The sequence below is a fragment of the Struthio camelus genome, chromosome 20 (assembly GCF_040807025.1).
Source record: "Struthio camelus isolate bStrCam1 chromosome 20, bStrCam1.hap1, whole genome shotgun sequence".
Taxonomy (NCBI): domain Eukaryota; kingdom Metazoa; phylum Chordata; class Aves; order Struthioniformes; family Struthionidae; genus Struthio; species Struthio camelus.
In genome coordinates, this window is record NC_090961.1 from 8,038,220 (window position 1) to 8,061,449 (window position 23,230).

A 23,230-nucleotide genomic window follows, 5' to 3' on the forward strand; every position below is an offset into this window, starting at 1 on the left:
TTCCTCAGCACCTGATCTCGGATCTCACCCTGGTCTCTTACCCACGTAATACTGCTCCCTCCCACACCAAAGTGCTGCCTTACTGAAGAAAGGGGTGGGGGAAGTATTTTGTAGAATACATCTCCCTACCTTCTGAGGAACAAGGGCACAGTAAGGTCCAGTTAAACTCCACAATGTTTGCTTTAAGGGCTACACATCCTGAGTCAACAAACACAGGTTCTAGTACCAACTCTGTCCTTGTTGCATGGGCCTGGGGAGGCAATTTCTCCACTAGATACCCAGGAGTTAGGGGTCCAAATTCGTCCGTGACAGAGACAAAAACAGGCCAGCATGCTACAGCTGCCACTGCCCTGCACATGCTCCTCCTTTTCCCAGGAGAGCACAGGACCAGCAACGCCAGTCTAAGGGATGTCTACCAGCCTGCCCTCCTGCAGAACGGAGCTGTGTGGAGCTGCTGAGGACATGCAGTGATTTCCTCCCCTCCCAATAGATGTGGCATGGCCCTGGTGCAGCTCACACAAGGCATCCCCAGAATGGACAGTTCCCAGGTGTTCAACACCTGCCTCACTTGTTCATTCAAGACAAACATAGTTCAGTTTTGTTTCAAATCTCATTTTTTCCTGTTGTGAGAATGCCTGGTTTAGCAGAAGGGTTTTGCAAAGAGGAGAAGACTGGGCAGATGTTCCCACCACCTCTATATCCTCTTTCCTGCAGTGAGAAACTTTGGAGTAAGAGGCTTGCAGAGGATATGTTTGATTTCCATTGAGAGCTGGGTGCCCAGGGACCCAACTGGGCACTCCCAACTGAGGGACAAAGAAGATACAGTCAAACACCTGGATGATAAATCATCTGCTGCAAAAACATTAAATAAAAGAAGCCCAGTAAAATGAGTTTCCTTTCGTGTTAGCCCAGTCCCAGCTGCCTCCCAGGATGCATGAAAGAGCATGGAACACAGATGGGTTTCCCAGATGTGCATGTCAGAAGGGACAGGGTGTGGGGATGATGGATGCTTTCAGTACCTGAGAGAACCTGTCACACGTGATGCCCCAAGAGCTGACTTTGCAGTCATCCCCACAAAATGGTAGAGAAGGGTGTGCAGAGCTTTTAAAAGGTAGGCATGAAAGAGTTAAGAGAAAGAAAAAAAGAGGGGAGAAGGAGGAGAATGATATATTTAATAATTTGGAGGTTTTCCCCTCCTGTAAAGAGGAGTGGGGGACCACAGGAATGAGACAGCAAAGCACAGAGCAGAGGTGGAGTCTGCCTGAAAACTGGCATGACGCATCGCTGGACTGAAAAATTTCAGTTTTCACATGCTCCGTTTTTCCAACCCAAAAAGATGAAACTTTCCACAGAAGCAGATGCTTTTCTTGAAAGATTTCTTTGAGTAGAAATGCCAAATTCCCCATCAGGAAACTGTTCTGATGGAAGAATTTTCAACAAGCCCTGTTCGAGATCTATTTCAGGACTGGCCTTCACCGGCCTGAGTCAGTTCTTCTAACTCATCTCAGTTTGCTTTTACTGACATTACGTATTTTCAATTTAAGAGTGTCTCCCTTCTAATTTTGTTCCGGCTACTGTTTAAGTAAGCGCTTGCTTGGACAGTGTCTTTGGCAGCCCTGGCACAGCAGTGCAGCCCAGTGTGTCCCAGGGCTGTGGAGCCTAAGTCACCTCCTTCCCTGCAGCAAGGGGGTGAGGTACATGTGGCTCCTTGATGTCTTTGCCACAACCTTCACCCCTTGCTCAAGGGGGCTGAGCGCTCTCCAACACCCTCCAACTCTGTCCATCTTCAACCACTTTTAAGGCATTTTCAGCTTACTCCATCTATTTCTAGAGCAATCCTCCCTCTATGAGAGAGGGGTTTTAACCTTTGGCTGATTCCATAGGGTCATTTCCACCAAGATTGCCAATGGAGATGCTCCCTACTGTGTATTTTGTGCCTCCAAACTGGGATTTATTTCTTGAGTCTCAAGTTCAGTGAGACTTTCTGCTGCAGTAAGTAAGTGTGTTTTGTACCCTGCCCTCGAAGGGGCAGAGGACAGTGTTGTAAAACTGCAGATGCCACTCCAACGGCAAGACCCCTGGCTTAATGCTATATCAAACAGGCTAGGGGACTCCACTGCTGCCCCAGGGCCCTATTCCACCTCCCTTCACATGACAGACTTTTCCTGAAGATCTAATTGCAGCTTCCCTCGCTGCAACACGATTTGGGCAAGGCAGGCTCTAGGCAGGCCAGGGTGCTATGCGCTACTGCTACGCGCTATGCAGCACTGTGTGCTACCTCTTCACATGCAGCCAGACCCCCCCATGGCTATTCGGCAGGGCACGGCAGGCAAAACGGCTCAGTTACGTAAAACCCACAGCCTGGAATTGCTCTTAGACTTGTGGCAACAGCACCTTAGCATGACCTGCTAGGAAATAAGTTTCACACCTTTGATTTCAGCCACTTTGCTGCTTTTGGAGCTGGCACCTACTAATCAGCAGGGCACGGTCTGAGTACAGAGCACCATAACCCTGGATCGATAGTGGCAGCTGCTGCCTCGCTCCAGAGGTTGGAGAAGCATCCAGCATAAATTTAGCAAGTGCCAACAAACTGCTCCTCGTTAAGAAAAACCACCTGCAATTAGCACTGGTGCAATATGTACTTGCACCGACCACCCACAGGCACGCTGCCCCAGTACACGGTGCACAGGGAGCCCCCTCTCCGGCAGCCTGGCTCTGTGCGAGGGAGATGGTGTCTACATTTTCCAGCCTGTCATCCTTTCCCAGCGCTCCTACCAGCTCCTCCTGGGGCTGAGGAGAGATTCGTGGCCTTGGGTTGCCCTCTTGTGGCGCTGCTCGGGTGCAATAGTGCAGCAGTTTTCAACCTTTCCCCCTGCCTCTTGGTAGCACAGATCAATCGCTGCCTGGAGAATTCAGAGCCACCAACATGCAGCTCGTTTTCCTTCATTACCTTCTTGGACCACTTTGAAGCAGTCCACACATCTCAGGTTGAAGGCTGCTGTGCTGAGGTTTTACCTGTTCTGCAGCTTCAAGCAATCTTCTTCCACTCAATGCTCTTTTCACATAAACAATTAAAATCCTATCCTCTTACAGATTTTCCAATAAAAGCTCAAGCCAAAAACTATTTAAGTTTCTTAAAAAAAAAATCAAAACAGAGCATGCTTTAGCTAAGAACTGAACCAAAAAATTATTCTTGCCCCTCTGTAAATAAATACTACAGATTGCTAGATTGTTTTAAACTAAAATGAAAGATGTACCACAAAGACAGATTATTTGTTTTCACTTCAATTATTTCAACTTACTGAAACACTCCATCTTTTATTGGACTGGCCCTTGTTTTAAATTATTATTATTAAACAAAAGCATTGTTCTCTTCCCTCAGCAGTAAAAACGTACTAGGGTAGGAGATCTATAGTCAGAAGCTTTTAGACTCCCCTAGAGCTGTCGTTTAAGTAGGTAGTTTCATTCACAGCCCTACCTAGAAGGGAGGTAAATGCATTTTTACAGGAGGTGATACACACTGCCGTATCTTGTGCCTGCTCAGCTGAGCTCCTTGTCTCTTAAGTGATATACCACAGCAGCAAGCGCATTATATCGACTATGTCATTTCAAACCTATAGGTGCTTCCAAGGGATGTTGTTCTCCAGCTTTGGCCCAGACAGAACCCGTCTCTCTGCGCTGTGATCGTTCAAGATTTAGTGTGAGGCATATAAAGGAGGATTTCAAGGGGCATTTAAAGCCTAACAGGAAAATTGTTAGGTAGTTAACCTATTCCCTCAAATACTAGAGCCCCTAAGTAAACAAAGGGAAACACGCTTTAGTCAAACACCAGCTCAATACAGAACCCAAAGGACAGTTGCATGGCCTTCATTATAAAGCAGGTAGGACTAGATGATTTAATGGCTACCTCTGGCCTTGAAATCTGCTATTAGACCTGAACAAAAAACCAACTACCCTAGTAAAATCAATAGAAACAGTTTGATAAATGGTTAAGACATAAGAGCCAATCCATATTTTGAGCAGCACTTCACAAGCCTAGTTTAAATACAGTTTATATAGTTTAAATATAGTTTAAATACAGGAGGGGGAAAAAAGAAGAAAAAAATCACTACCTTTCTACCACAATCTCATGCACAAAGTAAGAAAAAGCACATTTATAAGCCTTGGACACATCAGCACTAAGAGTGCTCTTCTGCCATCTCTGGTGCACAGAGTAAAAGCACATAAATTCCTGCGTACGCGTGATGTGCTCACTGGTGCTGCACGCGTTTTCAATTTAGGGAATCCCTATGGCAGTTTGCTAAAGGAGGTGATCGATTCATGCGTGATTTTCTGAAAATGACCTTCCTAAACAGCATCTCCCACTGTCACAGCTGAGGACACTGGTCTGACCCTGGGACTTTTCTTGTTCCCTAGGTTCAGACACCATCCTCTCCAAACACGTAGGAGAGGAGGTAACAGCATTGGAGCGACGCACATCATGTGCTGTAACGAACTGGAACAGTTCCTCCCCTGCATGGACAGCACTGGGATCCTAACAGGAGGACACAGGTGGCTCTTTTCCAAGCCTCACTCGCAAATCAACTAAACAAGACACCACTATCAATCATGCAAGTGTTTAGAAAGAGCCTTATTCCCAAAACCCAACCTAGCACATTCACAGGCAGGAGGGAGGGGGCAGTACCGCTTTACACCCTTGTTATAACCCACAGAGACATCAGCCAGAGCCAGGAATAAAAATCCATCGATTGCTTCCTCCCATCCAGACACGGTGGCTTGCAGAAGCGCCCAGCACGGAGCTGAGCTCACGCTGCACCAGGGATGGGGACGTGCAACTGCTGCGGTGACACGTTTCTCCCGGCTGCCCAGCCCGCGAGGATCTCACCCACCCCAGCTTCATAAAAAAAAATAAAAAAAAAAGCAGCAAACTGAAATTCTACAAAGCAAAAAAACCCCAACACAGAGAGAAACTCTCTACTTGGGAGACAAAGCAGGTATGGCCAGAGCCTCACTGGGGACCAGCCCGACCTGGGCAGAGTGGCAGCATGCGCTACTTACCACGGCTGAGGCCTGCCCACACGTGGCACCGTCCCCCGTCCGCACCACGTGCCGCCCTCCTGCTCCGCTTAATCCGCCAACCAGTGAGAGCTACTGCGCTCTTCAGTTCTCACTCTCCTAATCCGCGAGTGTTGTCAAGTGGAGACCGGGCTCTGCAAAGCCGGCACGCACCGCGCGCCCACCCTCGGTAGCTGCTCCGAGGCAGGACCACCCAGCCGGCATCGCCGTCCAGCCCTCGCGAGCCTGGAGAGCAAGAGATTTAGGCCAAGTTCTCATTACCGCAGATTATGAGATAGAGGGGAGGAGGGCCTCCCCTTATCGCTTTCCCACGTTGACACTAAAGAAGCTGCACCGCACCGCACCACTCCAGGCTGGGAAGTTTCCCTGGTTAGGTTGAACCAAGCAGCGTTTTAAAGAGCATTAATCCCTTCTCCATCCATGTAGCACCTTCTACTGCTGTTTAAGTCACCAGGGACGTCCCCAAAGACATGAGCAACCACACCCAACAGCTTGAATAACAGCCTTTACTCAGGAGCTGGGCATGTTTCACTGGGACACGGGTTTTAAAAGCAACGTGGTTAAGTCAGAGCCAAAAGCCCAGCTGGAAGGTTATTTCAGTTTAGCAGGAGCTTCATCTGCTGCCATCCAGGGGCCTCAGGCCCCTGCCTCCTCCCTCCCCAGCTGCCACATGGGCCCACCAACACCACCACCCTCCTCCTCTGCCAGCCAGGCCAGGGGCAGAGGAGTTTAAAAACAACCTATGGAAAAGGATTCCTGGGGGCCACATTACAAAACAGCCATGCAGGCAGGACCACAGGGGACAGCACCTGCAACAGGGGCCAGGAAACAACCCACCCTCACACCTTCTCTGCCAGCCTAGGCTTGGCTTGGCTTGACTTGCAGACAAGTCAAGTCTGACATGCAAACAGCCACAGACACCTCATTTAGCAGGAAGCCCCCATTAGCCCCCAGTTACAACCCCAGGGTATGCCACCCTGGGGCCTCAGAAGCTCCTCACTATTCCCATGCCCTCAGCCACCACCCCAAAGCCACCCCCACACCAGCAGTACTCCCAAACTTACCCCATTGATCCATCCAGGCGGAAAAGGAACTGCTGGAGGAGATAGTCTCCTCTCAAGGCCACTGCCCTCCTCACATATCTCCCAAACTTTGCCTACTCAGACACAGCTGTTAAAAGCTACCTCCAGCCAAACTCAGCTGGTGACAATTTACCTCTAATCATTGCACAGAGCTTTGTTTCTTCCCTTAAAAGCCCCTGCTCCTCCTTATGCTGCTGCTGCTTTGGAGGCCTTCTTTAATTTCCCTCTTCCTTGCCTCTCTCAGGAAATTCAAGCCAGAGGTTCAAGGTGTCTGTGACAGAGGCCCTGGCAGCCTTAATTGTGTTTTTGACTGCTCAGCATGTGCCTCCCAAAGGGCACTGTGTCATTCCCTTGTTCCCCAGCACCATCTGTTCTCCCTTCCAGGTCCTAAAACACCTCTTTTTTTTTTTTCTCTCTTTCCCAGGTATTTCCTATTACTGCACCTTCTGCTCCATCAGGCATGGTGATGCTGAAGCACGTGTCATCCAAACACCAAACACAGTATAGCATGCTTGATATTCTCTGCAGGAGCTGTTTGGCCTCAGGTTTTTGCTGTGAACAGTCTAGCAACTAATTAGTAATTAATTGTTTGCACATTTCTAATTCTTCCTTTCCAGGCTAGTAGAGCATTTTACAAGCATAAAGGAACCAAAGCTCATCGTTCCCCAGAGCGGCTGAGCAGTATGACATGTGCACGGATGTCTAGGATGAGTGTCTGCAGCCACTTGGAAACGCTGCAGTTTTGGGGGCTGAGCCCCAACCTTCTCGTGCACCATCTGCGTCTCCAAGCTACAGGTTTCCCGTGGCTCTTCGCGATGGGCCTGTTGTGCGCCAACTTCGTCTGATGAAGAACCGCATGCAGCCGCATCGACTAGAGAACAGCAGGAAGACTGCTCCCCCCACCCCCTTTTTTTCCTAAACAGAGGTAAGCTGCGTCTCAAAAAGGGTATAATGCTTAAATAGTCACTGATGTGATTTAGCTGTTTAAATACAGTTGAGAATCTGGGCCAAAGCAATTTTTGCGTATGCCTATGAGGACAGAAGGGCAACTTCAGTCTACGTGCTCCCCCAAACCTCGCTGCTCTGCCCAGCTGCCAGCGTAGCCGGGGGCGAGATGCGGATCCCATGTTGGTTGTGTGGCACCCTGGCTACAAAATACAGCTCCTCCACAGCGCTGCCCTCCCTCGCCCCTTAAAAAAAAAAAAATTGCTTTGCCAGATGACCGTACGTCATAAGTGAGCTGTCAGGAAAATAAACTTCTCATTGCTTTTCCCTGGGGGAGATTGAAACATATCTGTGTTTCCACTTTGATAACATCAGAAACATCATCCGCAAGCGGAGGAGAGGGGCAGGCTTTACAGAGTTAGACCCGCAGGCCCGAGGCAGTCGCTCACTCTGTGTTTCATGTCCTTCTCCTTTTATTTATTATTATTTTTTTAAGCTAGCAAAGCTTTTCCCAGCAGATCTGAGCCCAACGTGTGGCAGACAGACGCTGTGCGGGGTCCCAGGCGCTGGCGTTTTCTCGTGAGCCACCAGCCCAGGAGCGCCATGGGAGACGGCAGTGCCTTTCCTCCGAGCGCTCTCGGTGGACGAAACTCGGCGATGGCCCCCAGCAGTCTGTGAGCTCTGCCACGGCTGCAGACCTGCTCCAGAAAGACTGTGTCTGATTTTGTAGAGATTAAATCCCCATTGGGTACCCTCCTGGGTTCAGGCGGCTGCCTGGCCTCTCCCAGCTGCTCGGCTCAGGGTGCACGTCTCTGTTATCCGTGAGCAGGGCTTTTTGCACGGTATTTATGCCCTTGTTCCCACAGGTGGGTTTCCCTGCTGAGCGCATTTCTGCACTTATTTTTCCCCTGCACTTCTCCCTTTTCCTTCAGCCAAGAGAAGCCAGGACCCACCATTCTGCAGCAAGGAGAGAAGAGTCTGCTCTGATACCTGATAGTGCAGGGTAGCAAAGCTTCTTTTCTATTTTGCCACCCCTCTCTGCTCTAGCTTCCCGTGATGAGCGAGTGGCCCAGGATCCCGGCCACGAGGTATAAAGTGAGTTTCCAAGCAGCATGACCACGTGCCAGCATTGCTGTGTTTTCCAGGAGGTGTGAAAGGCATCAGCTCGGAGCTGAGGCTGGCTCGGCTGCAGCTGGCTGAGCTGCAGAGCAGGCAAGAGTCTGCCTGCTCACACGTCCGAGAGACGCCATGGTCTGAAACGCCGAGCGCTGTGGTGGCCAGCTGGGGCTGGTGAGGAGCAAGCTCCCCGGCTTGAGATAGACAGCAATCTTTTTCAACACTGGCATACCCCATAAATATGGGTTTGCAGGTGTTACTCTCAGATTGAAGAGCGTGCTGTTCTTGTACAAAGCCCTCCTATCGCACTGGGAGAAGAGAAGAAAAATGGCGCATCTGAAACTGCAGGCCACATGGAAGATGCACTCAGATTTCTTATGCACCCCCCGAGTCCTCTGGACCCCAGGGCATCTCTGCACTAACAAGCTGGAGGAGTCACTGTTTCTCCAAGGAAAAATACTGCTTTTCCAGAGCAGGTTTTTCTTATCTAGATATTGTACAACCAAGCCACCTCCAACAAAGACCAGACTGGGTCTAACATACCTGCCCACTCCTCTTCTTCCACGCTTTTTTGTGCCTTGATGGTCCAGATGGACCCAAGCAGCAGCAGCATCTGAAATTCTCTGTCCCAAGATTCTCTTTTTTTTTTTGTGGTTTCTGGGCTCGGCCTACCTTACCCACATCAAGCAGATGGTGCCCTGAGCCTCATGCTGGAAGGGCTGTTGGCCCAAATGAAGCGTAACGTGCAGAGTTGTCCCTAACAATAGGGTCCTCTGTTTAGCTTTCCTGAGAGGGTTATTATAGCCGGTGTTTATTTTGGACTTGGACCAAAACGTGCATTAGTGTTCCTCATCCTGTAGATTTCTGCATACAGCTCGAATGAGTGTAGGGGGGGTTACAAACACCATGCCAAGCTGGAGAAAAGTTATTTGGGACTCTGAAGTCTTCTTCCTATACCTATGCTGTTCAGCAAAGTGGGCTCCATGCTTCTATACATGCTGGGGATGGTCAGGACTGACAGCTATACGTACCCATCTGTGCCAGGTTTGTCACAGTGCAGCAGTTAGAGCATGGCTCAGGGCCCTGACATATGGTCCTAGCTATGCCACTGGGCTGCGGAGGAAGTCATTTTGGTTTCTCATATTGGGTTAATGATAGTGAATTCCCATGACAAATGTTGGAACTTTAAGATGAAAGCAACAGGTTTCTGTTGCCCTGGAAAGATGGTTCTGCCTTGCGAAGATGGAGCTGCCTTGGGCTAAGAGGTGCTGCCACATCCAGTCTACAGAGCTGCTGTAGGAACATGCCTCTCTGCTTGAGGCACTGTGTGTGCGGGTTTCCCTTGTTTTCCATGGAGACTCATGGCAACTGCAGGCAAAGCTGACATCCCTAAACCTTCTCCTTTTCTTCCCCGACCCTGTATGCCAGCTGGTCCAATGAAGGTGCTACCTTTCCCAACAAACCTTATGAGGGCAGCAGGTGACTGAGGTCAGGAGAAGCCCTTAAATGCTTTTTATAGCCTCTCCACCGAGAGGGTTCTGGGCTGTGGCGAGCACAGCTCTCTGGAGCGTGGGCAGCCAGTAGCAACATGAGCTCAGGGCTGGATGCTTGACCTCCCACTCCCCCGTGCTGAGTTGACACTGTCGCAGGCATTACTGCCATTTCCCCCCTGCTTTAGTGATTTGTTTGCTGAGTTTTCAGCATGTCCTTTGTTGAATTCTAAACATCAAAATAGACTGCATCTGCTCTCTCTGTCACGCTGTAATTAGGAAACAATATTATTAAAACCAATTCCCAGCTCTGCTTTCCTTTCATCTCCCCTCCTTCTTGTTGTTCTTCTATTCTCCTCCCTTTGCAGCCTGTGGCCTTTGGAGTGAATGTTGATGAGCTGTTGTTCAGTCTAATCTGCATTGCTTGTTAACAGGGCTGTTAATGTAGTTTCCAACCACCTGCTCTGCATTTGCTTCCCCGAAATCCCTGCCTCATAGCTTATTCAATTCTGCTCAAGAGCTTATTTATGTGAAGCTACTTGGGTTACCATTACTTTGAATAAAGTTGGGTTCAGTAAATCCAGCATTTGGAGTGTACCTAACTGCACACAGGCATGAGCTGCCCTGCCCACGTTGAAACTGTGCTCAGCCCAAATGCATGTACTTCGCTGCAAGACGTGGGGTGGTCAAAGCAGCTCTGCCTAGGCTGTGTAGGGATGCAGGAGAGGAAGTTTTGTATCTCTAATCTGTTGCATGGCACCACGCAAGCAGCTTTGAAGAGGAGGATAGGAACAGAATCACAGAATGGTTGAGGTTGGAAGGGACCTCTGGAGATCATCTAGTCCCACCTCCCTGCTCAAGCAGGGTCCTCTAGAGCACATTGCCCAGGATTGCTCCCAGATGGCTTTTGAATATCTCCAGGGAAGGAGACTCCACTACCTCAATGCTCTGTCACCCTCACAGTGAAGAAGTTTTTCTCAGGTTTAGATGGAACTTCCTGTGGTTCAGTTTCTGCCCGTTGCCTCTTGTCCTGTTGCTGGGCACCACGGAGAAGAGATTGGCCTCATCCTCTTGACACCCTCCCTTCAGATACTTCTACACATTGATCAGATCACCTCTCAGTCTTCTCTTCTCCAGACTGAACAGGCCCAGCTCTCACAGCCTTTCTTCATAGCAGAGATGCTCCAGTCCCTTCATCATCTTAGCAGCCCTTTGATGGACTCGCTCCGGGAGCGCCATGTCTCTCTTGTACTGGGGAGCCCAGAACTGGACTCAGTACTCCAGGTGAGGCCTCCCCAGGGCTGAGTAGAGGGGCAGGATCACCTCCCTCCACCTGCTGGCAACACTCTGCCTAATGCAGCCCAGGATCCCATTGGCCTTCTTGGCCACAAGGGCACACTGCTGGCTCATGCTTAACTTGTTGTCCACCAGGACTCCCAGGTCCTTCTCGGCAGAGTTGCTTTCTAGCAGGTCAACCCCCAGCCTGTACTGGTGCATGGGGTTATTCCTGCCTAGGTGCAGGACCCTGCACTTGCCTTTGTTGAATTTCAGGAGGTTCCTCTCTGCCCAGCTCTCCAGCCTGTTCAGGTCCCTCTGAATAGCAGCACAGTCTTCTGGTGTGTCAGCCTCTCCCCGCAGTTTAGTATCCTCAGCAAACTTGCTGAGGGTGCACTCTGTCCCTTCCTCCAGGTCATTGATGAATACATGGAACAAGACTGGACCCAGGACTGAGCCCTGGGGGACATCACTAGCTACAGGCCTCCAACTTGACTCTGCGCCATTCACCACAACCCTCTGAGCTCGGCCATCCAGCCAGTTCTCAGTGCACCTCACTGTCCACTCATCTAGCCCACACTTCCTGAGTTTACCTACGAGGATGTGATGGGAGACAGTGTCAAAAGCCTTGCTGAAGTCCAGGTAGACAACATCCACTGCTCTCCCCTCATCTACCCAGCCAGTCATTCCGTCATAGAAGGCTATCAGGTTGGTTAAGCATGATTTCCCTTTGGTGAATCCATGCTGACTACTCCTGATCACCTTCTTGTCCTCCACATGCTTAGTGATGACCTCCAGGAGGAGCTGTTCCATCACCTTTCCGGGGATGGAGGTGAGGCTGACAGGCCTGGAGTTTCCTGGCTCCTCCTTCTTACCCTTTTGGAAGACTGGCGTGACATTGGCTTTCTTCCAGTCCTCAGGCACCTCTCCTGATCTCCAGGACCTTTCAAAGATGATGGAGAGTGGCCTAGCGATAACATCCGCCAGCTCCCTCAGCGCTCGTGAATGTATCCCATCGGGGCCCATGGATTTATGGATGTCAAGTTTGGACAAAAGATCTCTAACCTGATCCTCCTCCACCAAGGGAGAGTCTTCCTTTCTCCAGCCTTCCTCTCTTGTCCCCAAGGTCTGGAATTCCTGAGGACCGGCCTTAGCAGTGAAGACTGAAGCAAAGGCAGCATTCAATAACTCTGCCTTCTCTATATCCTTTGTTACCAGGGCACCCGCCCCATTCAGCAGCGGGCCCACGTTTTCCCTAGTCTTCCTTTTGCTATTGATGTATTTGAAGAACTCCTTCTTGTTGTCCTTGACATCCCTTGCCAGATTTAATTCCAGCTGGGCCTTAGCCTTCCTTGTCACATCCCTGCACACTCTGACAACGTCCCTGAATTCCTCACAAGTGGCCTGTCCCCTTTTCCACATTCTGTACACTTCCTTCTTCTGTTGGAGTTTTGCCAGCAGTTCCTTGCTCATCCATGCAGGTCTCCTGCCCGCTTTGCTCGACTTCTTCCTCAGAGGGATGCACTGATCTTGAGCCTGGAGGAAGTGATGCTTGAATATTAACCAGCTTTCTTGGACCCCTCTTCCTTCTAGGGCCCTACCCCATGAGATTCCCCTAAGTAGGTCCCTGAAGAGGCCAAAGTTAGCTCTCCTGAAGTCCAGCGTTGCAATCCTACTCATTGCCCTGCTCCGTCCTTGCAGGATCCTGAACTCCACCATCTCATGGTCACTGCAGCCAAGGCTGCCCCCAGCCTTCACATCTCCAACTAGACCTTCTTTGTTCATTAGTACAAGGTCTAGCATTGCACCTCTCCTCGTTGGCGTCTCCACCACCTGGGTCCAGAAATTATCATCAATTCTCTGCAGGAACCTCTTTGACTGTTTGTGCCTAGCTGTGCTGTCTTCCCAGCAGATGTCAGGGTGGTTGAAGTCTCCCCTGAGAACCAGGGCCTGTGATCGTGAGGCTACTTCCAGCTGTCTGTAGAAGGCCTCATCGATGACTTCCTCCCGGTCAGGTGGCCTGTAGTAAACCCCCACAACAGTGTCACCCATGTTACCCTGCCCTTTAATCCTTACCCACAGGCTCTCAACTTGCTCTTCATCCACCCCTAGGCAGAGCTCCATACATTCCAGTTGCTCCCTCACATAAAGAGCAACTCCACCACCTCACTCTTCTGGCCTGTCTTTCCTAAAAAGCAAGTAGCCATCCATGGCCGCATCCCAGTCATGTGAACTATCCCACCATGTCTCTGTAACTGCAATGAGATCATGGCCCTGCAACCGCACACAGACCTCTAACTCTTCCTGCTTATTCCCCATGCTGCGTGCATTGGTGTGCAGGCATTTCAGAGAGCCAATTGAGCATGTAAGCTTCCCAGGAGAGGTGCAAGAGGATCCTCCATAGCCATATACCATGCGTTCTCCCCTGGCTGTATGCACCCGCTGGAGGCATCCTGACTTGAGTGGTGTTTTACTGACTACCGTGTCACTATACCACTCCCCTTCCCCCATCTTGCCTAGTTTAAAGCCCTCCTTACCAGGCTGGACAACCTGTTGGCAAAGACACGTGTGCCCCGCTCGGTAAGGTGGATCCCATCTCTCCCCATCAGCTGTTGATCTTCAAACAGGGTCCCATGGTCATAGAAACCAAAACCCTGCTGCCAACACCAGCGGTGCGCAGCCAGCTGTTAACTTGGAAAACTCGTCTACTCCTCCTCCTGTCCTTTCCCCTCACAGGCAAGATTGAGGAGAAAACGACCTGGGCTCCCACACCCTTAACCACCATTCCCAGAGCTCTGAAGTCCCGTTTGACGGTTTCCAATTTGCCTTTTGTGTCATTAGTGCCTACATGGAAGAGCAGCAGAGGGTAGTAGTCTGATGCATGGACAAACCTTGGCAGCCTTTCCATGATATCTCTTATTCGAGCCCCCGGCAGGCAGCAAACCTCTCTGGACAAGAGGTCAGGTCGGCAGATAGGTGCCTCTGTCCCCTGCAGCAGGGAGTCACCCACAACAATGACTTGCCACTTCTTCCAGGTGTTCCTGCATGGCACAGGGTCTGCCAGGCCAGTTGCCTCCCTTGGAGCCATGCCCAGCCTCTCCTCAGCTTGGAGGGCGCTAAACTTGTTCTTCAAAGGCAAATCTTGAGGAGGAGCAAGAGCCTTTCTCCTTCTACGAGAGGTGACCAGCTTCCAGCCTTCTTCAACAGTGTTATGATGTACCGTTACACACAGTACAGAGCCCTCCAGCAACTCCACTGCTGGGGGGGGTGGGGACTCCTGGAGCTGCACAGTCTCTGAGAATACCCTGTCAGTCTCCTGCTCATCTTCTTGGATGCTACGAAGCCTGCTAACTTCCTCCCGTAACTCCTTTATCTGGCGATACAACTAAGCAACCACAGCACACCTCGCTCAGGAGAGCTGACTGTCAGCCCAGGCCTCACGGAGAGGCCCCAGGCACTCCCTGCAGCCTGACCCCTGCAGAGCTGCATCTGCTGTCAGAGGGTCTGTCTGGGTTGAAGCCTCAGACACAGCTGATGCAGCACCTCCAACAGCCACTGGGGAATGTGCTCTGCGGCGTGTCATGACCATGCCTGGGGAAGGACACACCACTGTGGAAGAACCAGAGTATTTCATTGGTTTAAGGAAGTGTCTTGAAGGTGGTATAGCTCAGCAGGGACTGCAGAGTTTCTGCCATGCATGTTTAACCCTAGATTTGGGGAGACACAAGATCCCAACCATCAGCCTAGATTGTCCTTTCCTTCAAATTTGTGCCTGAAGGGGAATGGTGGGGGAAGCCCCTGGGTACCTGGAGAGCCCTATCCCAGCATGGGAGGGAGGTTCCCTCCATCTCCTATCCTTGGATCTCTGTCTGGACTCTGTGGAGATATGGACAGGTTGGGCATGGAGATATTGCTCCCTGAGGGCTGGAAAAGCAGTTTCTGCCCTTTCTACAGTCATCAAGAGGGCTGGCTAGACTGATGGATGGAGAGGGGCTCGGGGAGCGTGCAGGATCCCCTCCACCCAATTCCCCCGCACTAGCCAGGAGCTGACCTCCCTGAAGTCTCTTTGAAGGAAGACTTCAGCGTTTGAACCAGTTAACTGCTCAGTCCTATGGGGAGGTATGTCCTAAAATTAGCAACATGCAGGAAGTCAAATAAGGCTTGTGCCCTGCCTTGTGAGGGGCCCCTTTACCCTGCAGCGGGAGCCCCGCTGAGCGGCAGCGTGGCAATACAGCAGCCTTGCCTGTACGCAACAGCTGGCAAAACTAGAATGCCGCAGACCCCTAAAATGGGGCGAGACACCTTCCTGTGCCTGTTTGGCTGGCGTTGACTTCAGACGCCTTGCTGATGTGACTTAACACACTGGAGCCCTGGTTTGTTCCTGCTCAGTCGCGCCAGGTTACTGTTCCCAAAGCTGCCCTGGGCTTGGGCAGCCCCGAGATGGACGTGCTGACAACAGGGTGCCATGTTTGGAGGTTGCACTGTGCCCAGGGAGGAGGAACGTCCTGCTGGGTCTTCCTGTGTGCTCTTCCCCGGCTCCTTTCCTGGGATCCAGCTGCTGAGATGAGCCTGGGAGCCCCCATCCGTACCCTGGGCAGGAGGAAGGGAGGTGGGATCACATTGTTCCTTCACCGTTTTTTAGGTGAATCACTGCATGCAGGCTTTCCAGCTGTAGTTTTGTACCAAACAGTATGTCCTTGCCCCAATTACTTGTTCCTAACAGGAGCATGGTTGGTTGGCAGCAAACCTTGTGATTCCTCCCAGGTCAGCTACTCCCGCCCCGAGATGCTGCACTGCCAACAAGTGTATGCTACATCCTTACCTCTACATTTCACACAGCAAAGATTTAGCTTCAATTCATGCCAGATTTCAGATAGTCAGATTTCAAGTATAAAGTATGGGCACAACACCCACAGATACAACTCCCTGTGGGAGAACGATTCACGTGGGGAGAGACAACTGAAGCTGAAGATGCGTGGGACTGTTCACAGGGACAGGGAGAAATACTGGGCCGTGGAGAAGAGGTACCAGGGGAGCTGTGCTCTTGCAGAGGGTGACTGGACCCGGGAAATGGATCCTCCTCTCTGCGAGCCTGAGAGCATGACTCACCTCTCTAACAAATACTTTGAGTTTAATGGGTGACAGCAGGGCTGCCGGAGCAGAGCGCTATTTATATATCACCCACCAGAGTGTGCCAAGATGCCATTTCAAGCAAAGCTCAAAGGCCCAGCCACTTTCCACGCGTGCTGTGGCACAACGGCGACACCAAGAGCTCCACGATCCTCTGCTCCATGGTCCCACGACAGCCTGGAAATGGGAAGCAGCGACAAATTGCTCCTGCAAAGCAGCTGGGAATCATCCACCACCTGTTAGAGGAAGCACATCTGGGGCATAAGAGTGTAATTCCCTGGCAGTCGATGGCCAGATGCTCAGGCGATGGAGCCATCTCCTTGCTGGGGATGTAGTGCAGTGCTCCCCATCTGCACCAGATGATTTAGGTAATTTTTTGAAGGTCTCTCTTATTATTGTAGCCGAGCACTGACTATGAGCAAGAAGAAAGTTCTGGAAGTTGAGGTTATTTTCAAAGGGAAAGTTAGTAGTAATTTAAAAGAATACTACAAGTGTATTGAAGATGTTTGTACAATTCTCCTATCTGATTTTCTCCTCTTGTTTAATACTGTGTTTTCAGTGGGATGAGAACCTCTGCCTGTAAATATCGTGTGCCATCAGCTCCCAGTGATGCAGGGCGCTAAGAGAAGGTGTTTGTAAGGTGCTGCAGAAAGCAATTTGCCAAGCATAACACCTTCTTTGAACCTATTAACTTACAGGCAATGCCACTCTTTTACATGCTAATGGTTTGTATTGTTCTTTTAACATCTGGCATTTGTAGCGTATATCATGTCTGTGCTGAAAAGCATGCCAATAATAGGCAGGACTTTCCTGTGCAAATGCTGAGCAAGCAGGGGGATAAAAAAGGAATTAGTATATAAGGACCGTGCCTGAAATTCACTTCAGGTTTCCTCCGATTGCTGGCATTTCCTTCCTGTATTTCAGAACTGATGGCTGCCCTGAAAGATAATTCACAAAAAACCCAGAGTGTAGCTATAGCAGCAAGCTTCGATGGGCTGTAAATCAGCATCATCCAACTGGAAGCTATGCTGGCTCTTATCCAAACAAAAATTCAGGGACAGGCCTAAGTAGCCCTGCTTAAAATCAAAGAGACGCAGTAGGCGGGAATGACTGCTGGGAGAAGATGTTTGCATGAACCAGATGAATTATTAATAAACTGATTGTTATTTATTATTGTTATTAAATAGTCTGTCTCATTCCACATGTTCAAATGGATTGCAGTCCTTCCTTATTATGCCTAATAAATACTAGTGTCCAGATGTGCAATGAGGACACGTTTTTCTCAGGGGCTGTAGCTAAATCATGATGGTACCAACACTGGTCTCTCCTGCTCCGTGCATCTCTCCCACCTGTGCCGCTGTATTGCAGAGAACTGCCGTTATCGCCATTCTGAACACCACAAACGCTGGGGTTTCCAGTAGCCTCTTTGTGCCTCAGAAGGCAATGCTGGGACTTTTAATCCCAATTTCGTGAGTGCCACCTTAGCAAGTGAACCTGTGGGTTTGTTAAATGGTTTAGTTGTTGGGGCGCTGCTGACAGGTCTTGGGCCCCTTCCTGAACCCACAGGACTGCGTTATTCTGTTCTGATAGCCTTGGTTTCCTAAACCTGTGAAGTGCTTGCTCAAAGTGCTTACAGCTGAGCTAAGCATGAGATGCCTGGAGGTGAAATGGTGCATAGGGTGGCAGGTAAGAATCAGAAATACAAATTCCTGTTTGCTGCCTACTGGAGGATGCTGCTTGTCAGCGTGGGCCAAGAATCTTACAGATGGCAAGACAGCCCATAACATAGTTTGAATACCAACTAGGAGAAGACTAGCATCCGCCCTAATGGGAAAGTCACAAGGCGAGATGCACTGCATGTGGAGGCAGGAGGCAGAAGGCAGAGCTGGCATTTGACCCAAAAATCCAGGTGACGCCTTCCAGATGTTGGGTCCTGTCATGCGTGCAAGCCAGCCATGGCTAATGGGTCCTCTCCGCAAGACTCCTAAAGGACAGGAGTGGTTGAAGAATAGCAAGACTTATATTTTTGGTGCTAATTCTTGGCTGAGATTGGAGCAGTAACGCTGCCATGATGTCTACTAAATAAATAAGGGCTACTGTTGCTCTTGTTTGTCTTTACAGTTTTGGAGGAGTTGCAGATGGCCCTTGAAATACTTGCAAGGCCTGCATCTTTTCCAGAGTGGTTTTTTTCCCCTTTCTCCAAGCTACTTGGCTCTCTACAGCAATTAATATTATCTAATGGGGGGAAAAGCAAAGCAAAGCCTTCCTATTTGAGATTATTTACACAAACAAAAATGTAAACAGCAGTCTGAGAGACAGGAAAGAAATGGGCTCTGCAGGCAGGCCCCTGCATGAACAAGCTGCCTGGAGCTGTAGCAAAAATAGGTACGTGGATATTTGGTACCCGCCTGGGTACAGCAGAGGGGGAGGTCGAGACGCTGTGCAATCACCTCCCTGCCAAAGAGCGAGGATGTTGGCAGCCCCAGGAGAAGCTGGCCGAGGCGGTTATCCCTTTCTTTATGGCCTCTCTCGTACAAACTCTCGCTCTAGCTGGAAGTCCTCGAGGACTCAGGACAGCACAAAAAGAAAAATATCCTGCCCTCCCCCTCCATAAACTGCAGCCATTGACTTTCAGATCTCTTCCCAGATAACGGCGAACAGGATCATAAAGCTGGGTGATTTCAGAAAAGATGAAAAGAGTAATGCCGAGGCAGATCATTAGTTGGGCTTTGCTGTGACAGGTGGCTCTGGTCAAAGACATTCTTAATAGAGACCCTGGTAGAAGTGTCCCTGGCTGCCTGGAGCAGCTCTGTAATGGCCCGGGCTGCAAGCTGATGCATTGTACCGTTTCAAAGGAGACATTAGCTTTTAAACAGAGTAGATAACCTCTGGAGGAGTTAATGAAGCATTTCCCTTTGTGTTCCCATGTCTTTCACCCTTCGTTTGCCCTTTGGGTGCAGTAACCCTCTCCCACTGGTCTGTACTATTTGTGCTGACTTTGCTTCGTCGTCGAAAAGGGGCTTTTCCTCCCGTGACGTTTGTAGAGATCTAGTCGCTTCTTAGGAGATTTAACAACAAATGTTTTATGCTCCTGGGGCTGGGGAAATGTTTCTAGAGTAGGTTGTGGGGTGCCCGCCTCCTGCGGGAACCTTGGCAGGGGCGAGGGATGGGGAGGGAGCGGAGGAGAAGGTACCCACGGTGGCCAGCTCCAGCAGGGCTGGGAAAAGCAGCCTGGGCCCCTCTGCAGGCAGGCCAGGGATGTGAGGGAGCGCTACAAACGCTGACCACTAACGAGGGAGGATTTGCTCAGAAATATGCAGCTATGACCATATCTCTGTGTGCATAAATGGGTATATACTGCATGGGGCCCGAAGGAGTCTGTAGAGCACCGACGTTACCGCAGGAAGGGGGGATTTCTCTTTGGCTTCAGAGCGGAGGCCTGTGTTTTTGGGAAGGATGCTGCCTCTCTGTTTCGGCCTTGGGCAGTGAAGTTCTGAGCTTGTGCTGCAGTGGGAACCCCCAGATCCCGGGAAGGGCAGAGACCTGAGCTTGCATGAAGCGGAAGGAGAAAGCCCTGGCTTCCAAAAAGAGAAAGCCCCGCTTGCTTTCTTTCCCTTGGGACAGCCAGTCCCTCAGACACCTGAATGTAAAAATCAAATACCTGGTAGCAAGTCCTGTCCTCGGCCGGCTCAGCAGCCTGCCCTGTAGGGAGGCAGGGGCTGGTGTTTGCCGTTAGACCCAGCGGAGGGGCTTGGGGAAGGCCGGAGGCAGGCAACGGTGCTGTGCGCGCCTCAGAAAAGCAAAGCAGCGACAAATTATCAGATACCCTCCTGTTCTCGTGGCTCTAACGTTGCCCAGTCTCAAAGTGGGTCACCGGACACGTTAACCACCTTTCTACTCCCTCCTTGAGTCCTCCTGAAGTATGCACATGCCTGGCCGGCAGCTAAGCTAGTTTTAAAACAATATATCCGTATATTTTCCTGTCGTATCTTTTATGCCTTGCTGAGAAGGGATCCTTCCTTTTTCACATTTTTCCTTGCAAGCCGTAATTATGTGGATACACAATGTAAACAACAACAGCAGTAAAAATACTGGTGGAAAAACCTTAAGTATCCCAGACACACACTTTCTACTGCCTCAAAGCATGCAGTTTTGCTTCCTGTCTGCAGCCAAAGTTCCCAGCATTTTGATACTTCTCTTCATGTTAGTGACTTGACAAGCATTTTAGGTGGAAAAGGAGGATAATTGTCTCTTTCTGGACACTTACACAGCAGAGTGAATGGATCTGCAGCTCCCGCATGAGCAAGAGAAATGGCATCCCCTCCTCTCCCTTCCCCACCAGTTGCAAATCCAGATGAAGTGACTTTCTGAAGCCACACAGAAAATCTGGACCAGCGTCAGCAGGAACCCGCGTTTTAGGAGGTCCATATCCTCAAGATATGGACATTTTTTTACGGAAATAAAAGTCACTTCCGAGTCAGACCCTCCTCTCCATGTATAAAACCGATGATGGTCCTTGTGCTGCGACCTGTCAAAGACCTCTGCGTCTCATGAGCTCACGTGTCCTGCAATTGCCACAGCAAGGATGAATGTGATTATACCTGAGTCTTCTTGGGATGAAGTGTTACTAGCAGAGCCGGAGCATTTTACAGCAATGCTCTGTTGACTGTGTTCATGTACCTTTTCTGTATTTGCTGTGCACAGACGGTTTGGGTATTTGAGATCTGACATTGGCTTTTTGCTCCAGCTGGGAAAGAAACTATAAAGTTTCAAAATGCTCTGCTAGAGATAGACTGGAAAAAACATTTTGGGCTTGGTCAAAATGAATTTAATAATTGAAAACATTTTTGTTTTCATGCTAATTCTAAAATTAGATACTAAAAGTTGGTTCAGAATGGAAAAACTCAAGATAACTCATTCCAAAAGTCTTGAAGGAGGATGTTTTGACTCAGTAGGAGCAATGTGTTTCTCTTTCTGTCCCTGACATGACATTTCTGTGAAATGGACATGATTTTTTGATGTTTTAATTTAGACAGACTTGCGTTCTCCAGCAGAATAATGATTCCTTCAGTTGTTTTTCCAAACATCTGCACCCATTTAATGCAATGAGAGCTGTGCATCAGCCATCTGCAGGCAAGTAGAGGTGGGATGCAGTGGGCACCACCACCATCAATAGCCCTTGCAGAGGCGTGACTGTGCCAACGGAGAAATCATATGGCATAGGGAATATATTTTATATGACTTTCTGGCCAAGTTTGTGTTAGGGTCTCAAGGAAATCTCTCAGCTGCATAGAGACACCTACGTTGTATTAGCCCAAAGCCTGGAAGGTGAAGCGCTGCCCAGGCCACGTGGCCTCTCCTGGCTCTGCAGGAGCCCATTCACTGTGCACAGCTCACGCTCCAGGTGCTCTCCGTGTTGCTGCCTTTGACTTTAGTTCTCCAGTTCAGCCGGGGCTCCTAACTAGCCTTTCTTCCTCTGCTTATTCATCCTGGCAGCAGGAGAGATCTGCCCCGATGTCTCTGCTGCGGGTCAGGAGCCTCTTGGGCTGACCTGAACGGGGTCACAAATCACTGCTATCTTCACAGCCCTGACTCGATTGCTCCCTGTTTGGACCTGAAGGCAGCCAGGATCTGCCCTGTAATCCTCCTAGAACACAGCAGCCTTTTGCAGATATTGCACTAGCAAATAGATTTGGAAGGAAAAAAAAAAAAAGGCCAATTAACCCTCTTTTAGCACAGCCTGTGTGGCTGAGAGTGTCATGACACCTTATCTCCAGAGCAATGTCTATGCCATTAGGATAAGGGTAGGCCATGGCGTGGATTTAAGCTTCCCAGTCCTTGTGTCCTGTGCATTTTTGTCCATTTAAAATGCCAAGTGGCATCATTTAGATTGTGCCTAGGCAGAGAGAGTCTCAGGATACATGCTATTCGTCAGGGTTGTGGCATATCCAGGGCTGCCTGGCTATATCTGCCTGGGGGCATGAAGGGACAGCCGGGCCACGTGTGTCCCCTCTGAGATTTCACCCGTGCCCCTGGGCTGGGCTCAATGGTTGGGCAATGCATAAGCCTATATATAGGCAGTATATAAGCCTGGGTCTGCACGCAGGCCTAGGCCTCTGTCTGACTCGCTGCTGAGCAAAGACGTTTTTGGGGAGGTTTGACCCACTGCAGGGCTTTCTCTGCGACAGGCGAATGATGCTGTATGACGAGCTCTAATGCTAAAACTAAGCTTACATGCAAAGAAGCCCAAAGCCAGTTAGCTGGTAGGTCCCGATCAGACCCCTCAGGGGCAGCGCGGCTGCTCGTCCCGCAGCTGCTCTGCATGACTTGCTGGGGCTGACAGGAGGGGAAACGGTGCCGCTGATGGGTTTGCACAAATGAATCCTCAGGCCATCCCCAAAAGCTTCTGTTCTTGGCTTTTTCCCCCTTTTGGAGATGAGGGAATGAGAGCGTGGGGATGCATTGCCGACCTGGGCGATTGCCTCTCCCACTGGGCTTTCTGATCGAGCGAGGAGACGTCCCCCAGGCTGGCGGCGTGCGGTTCGGGCCTCGTGCAAACACCTGGACAAGCTCCCCTAGACGGGTTCTGCAGGACTCAGGCAGGCAGCCAACAAATCTGCAGCCTTTGAATTCAAGCTCCCCCTGAAGCCTGTTCACTTACGGACAGCAAAATTCCCATGGCACAATAACTGCCCCTGCTCTCGTGCACGGCACCGTCTGGATTGTTATTGCACTAAACCAGAGCAAAATCCGTCCCCTCTGTTTCCCGCTTCATGAAAGCACCGTTCTGGCAGGCCACCTGCGTGGCTAATCATAAAGCCGAGTTTGCAGCGACACCTGGGGAAAGCAGACGGGGTTCCCATGATAATACATTTCCTCCGCTACGCACACTGCGTTCGCCTTTCTCTTTGCACCTTCAATATATATTTCTTTAGGGTGATGGATGCAACAGGAAAACATGTTACCAAGGAAATAGAAGGAAAATCCAGGCCCCAAATTACAGGTTTCCTCTCCAGCAGGATGGGATGGAGGTATCTGAAGCGCTTGTTACTCTTGACTTCATCTGAGTGAGGCCAACGTGGGGTGCGCTGAGCAGTCTCGCTCCCTTCTGCATGG

General features: G+C 50.2%; 2 protein-coding genes across 2 annotated transcripts in view; both read left to right on the plus strand.

Moving 5' to 3' along the window:
- The window catches only part of CDK5RAP2 (CDK5 regulatory subunit associated protein 2), a 212,462-nt gene that overhangs the window by 34,214 nt on the left and 155,018 nt on the right, over window positions 1–23,230 (plus strand). The gene's annotated exons all lie outside the window — the stretch shown is intronic.
- The window catches only part of MEGF9 (multiple EGF like domains 9), a 97,264-nt gene that overhangs the window by 5,561 nt on the left and 68,473 nt on the right, over window positions 1–23,230 (plus strand). Inside the window, exons 2-4 of the mRNA XM_068915355.1 lie at window positions 15,708–16,122; window positions 16,516–16,618; window positions 17,483–17,583. Coding sequence (XP_068771456.1) covers window positions 15,708–16,122; window positions 16,516–16,618; window positions 17,483–17,583 — 619 coding nt within the window. The remainder of the gene's footprint in view (window positions 1–15,707; window positions 16,123–16,515; window positions 16,619–17,482; window positions 17,584–23,230) is intronic.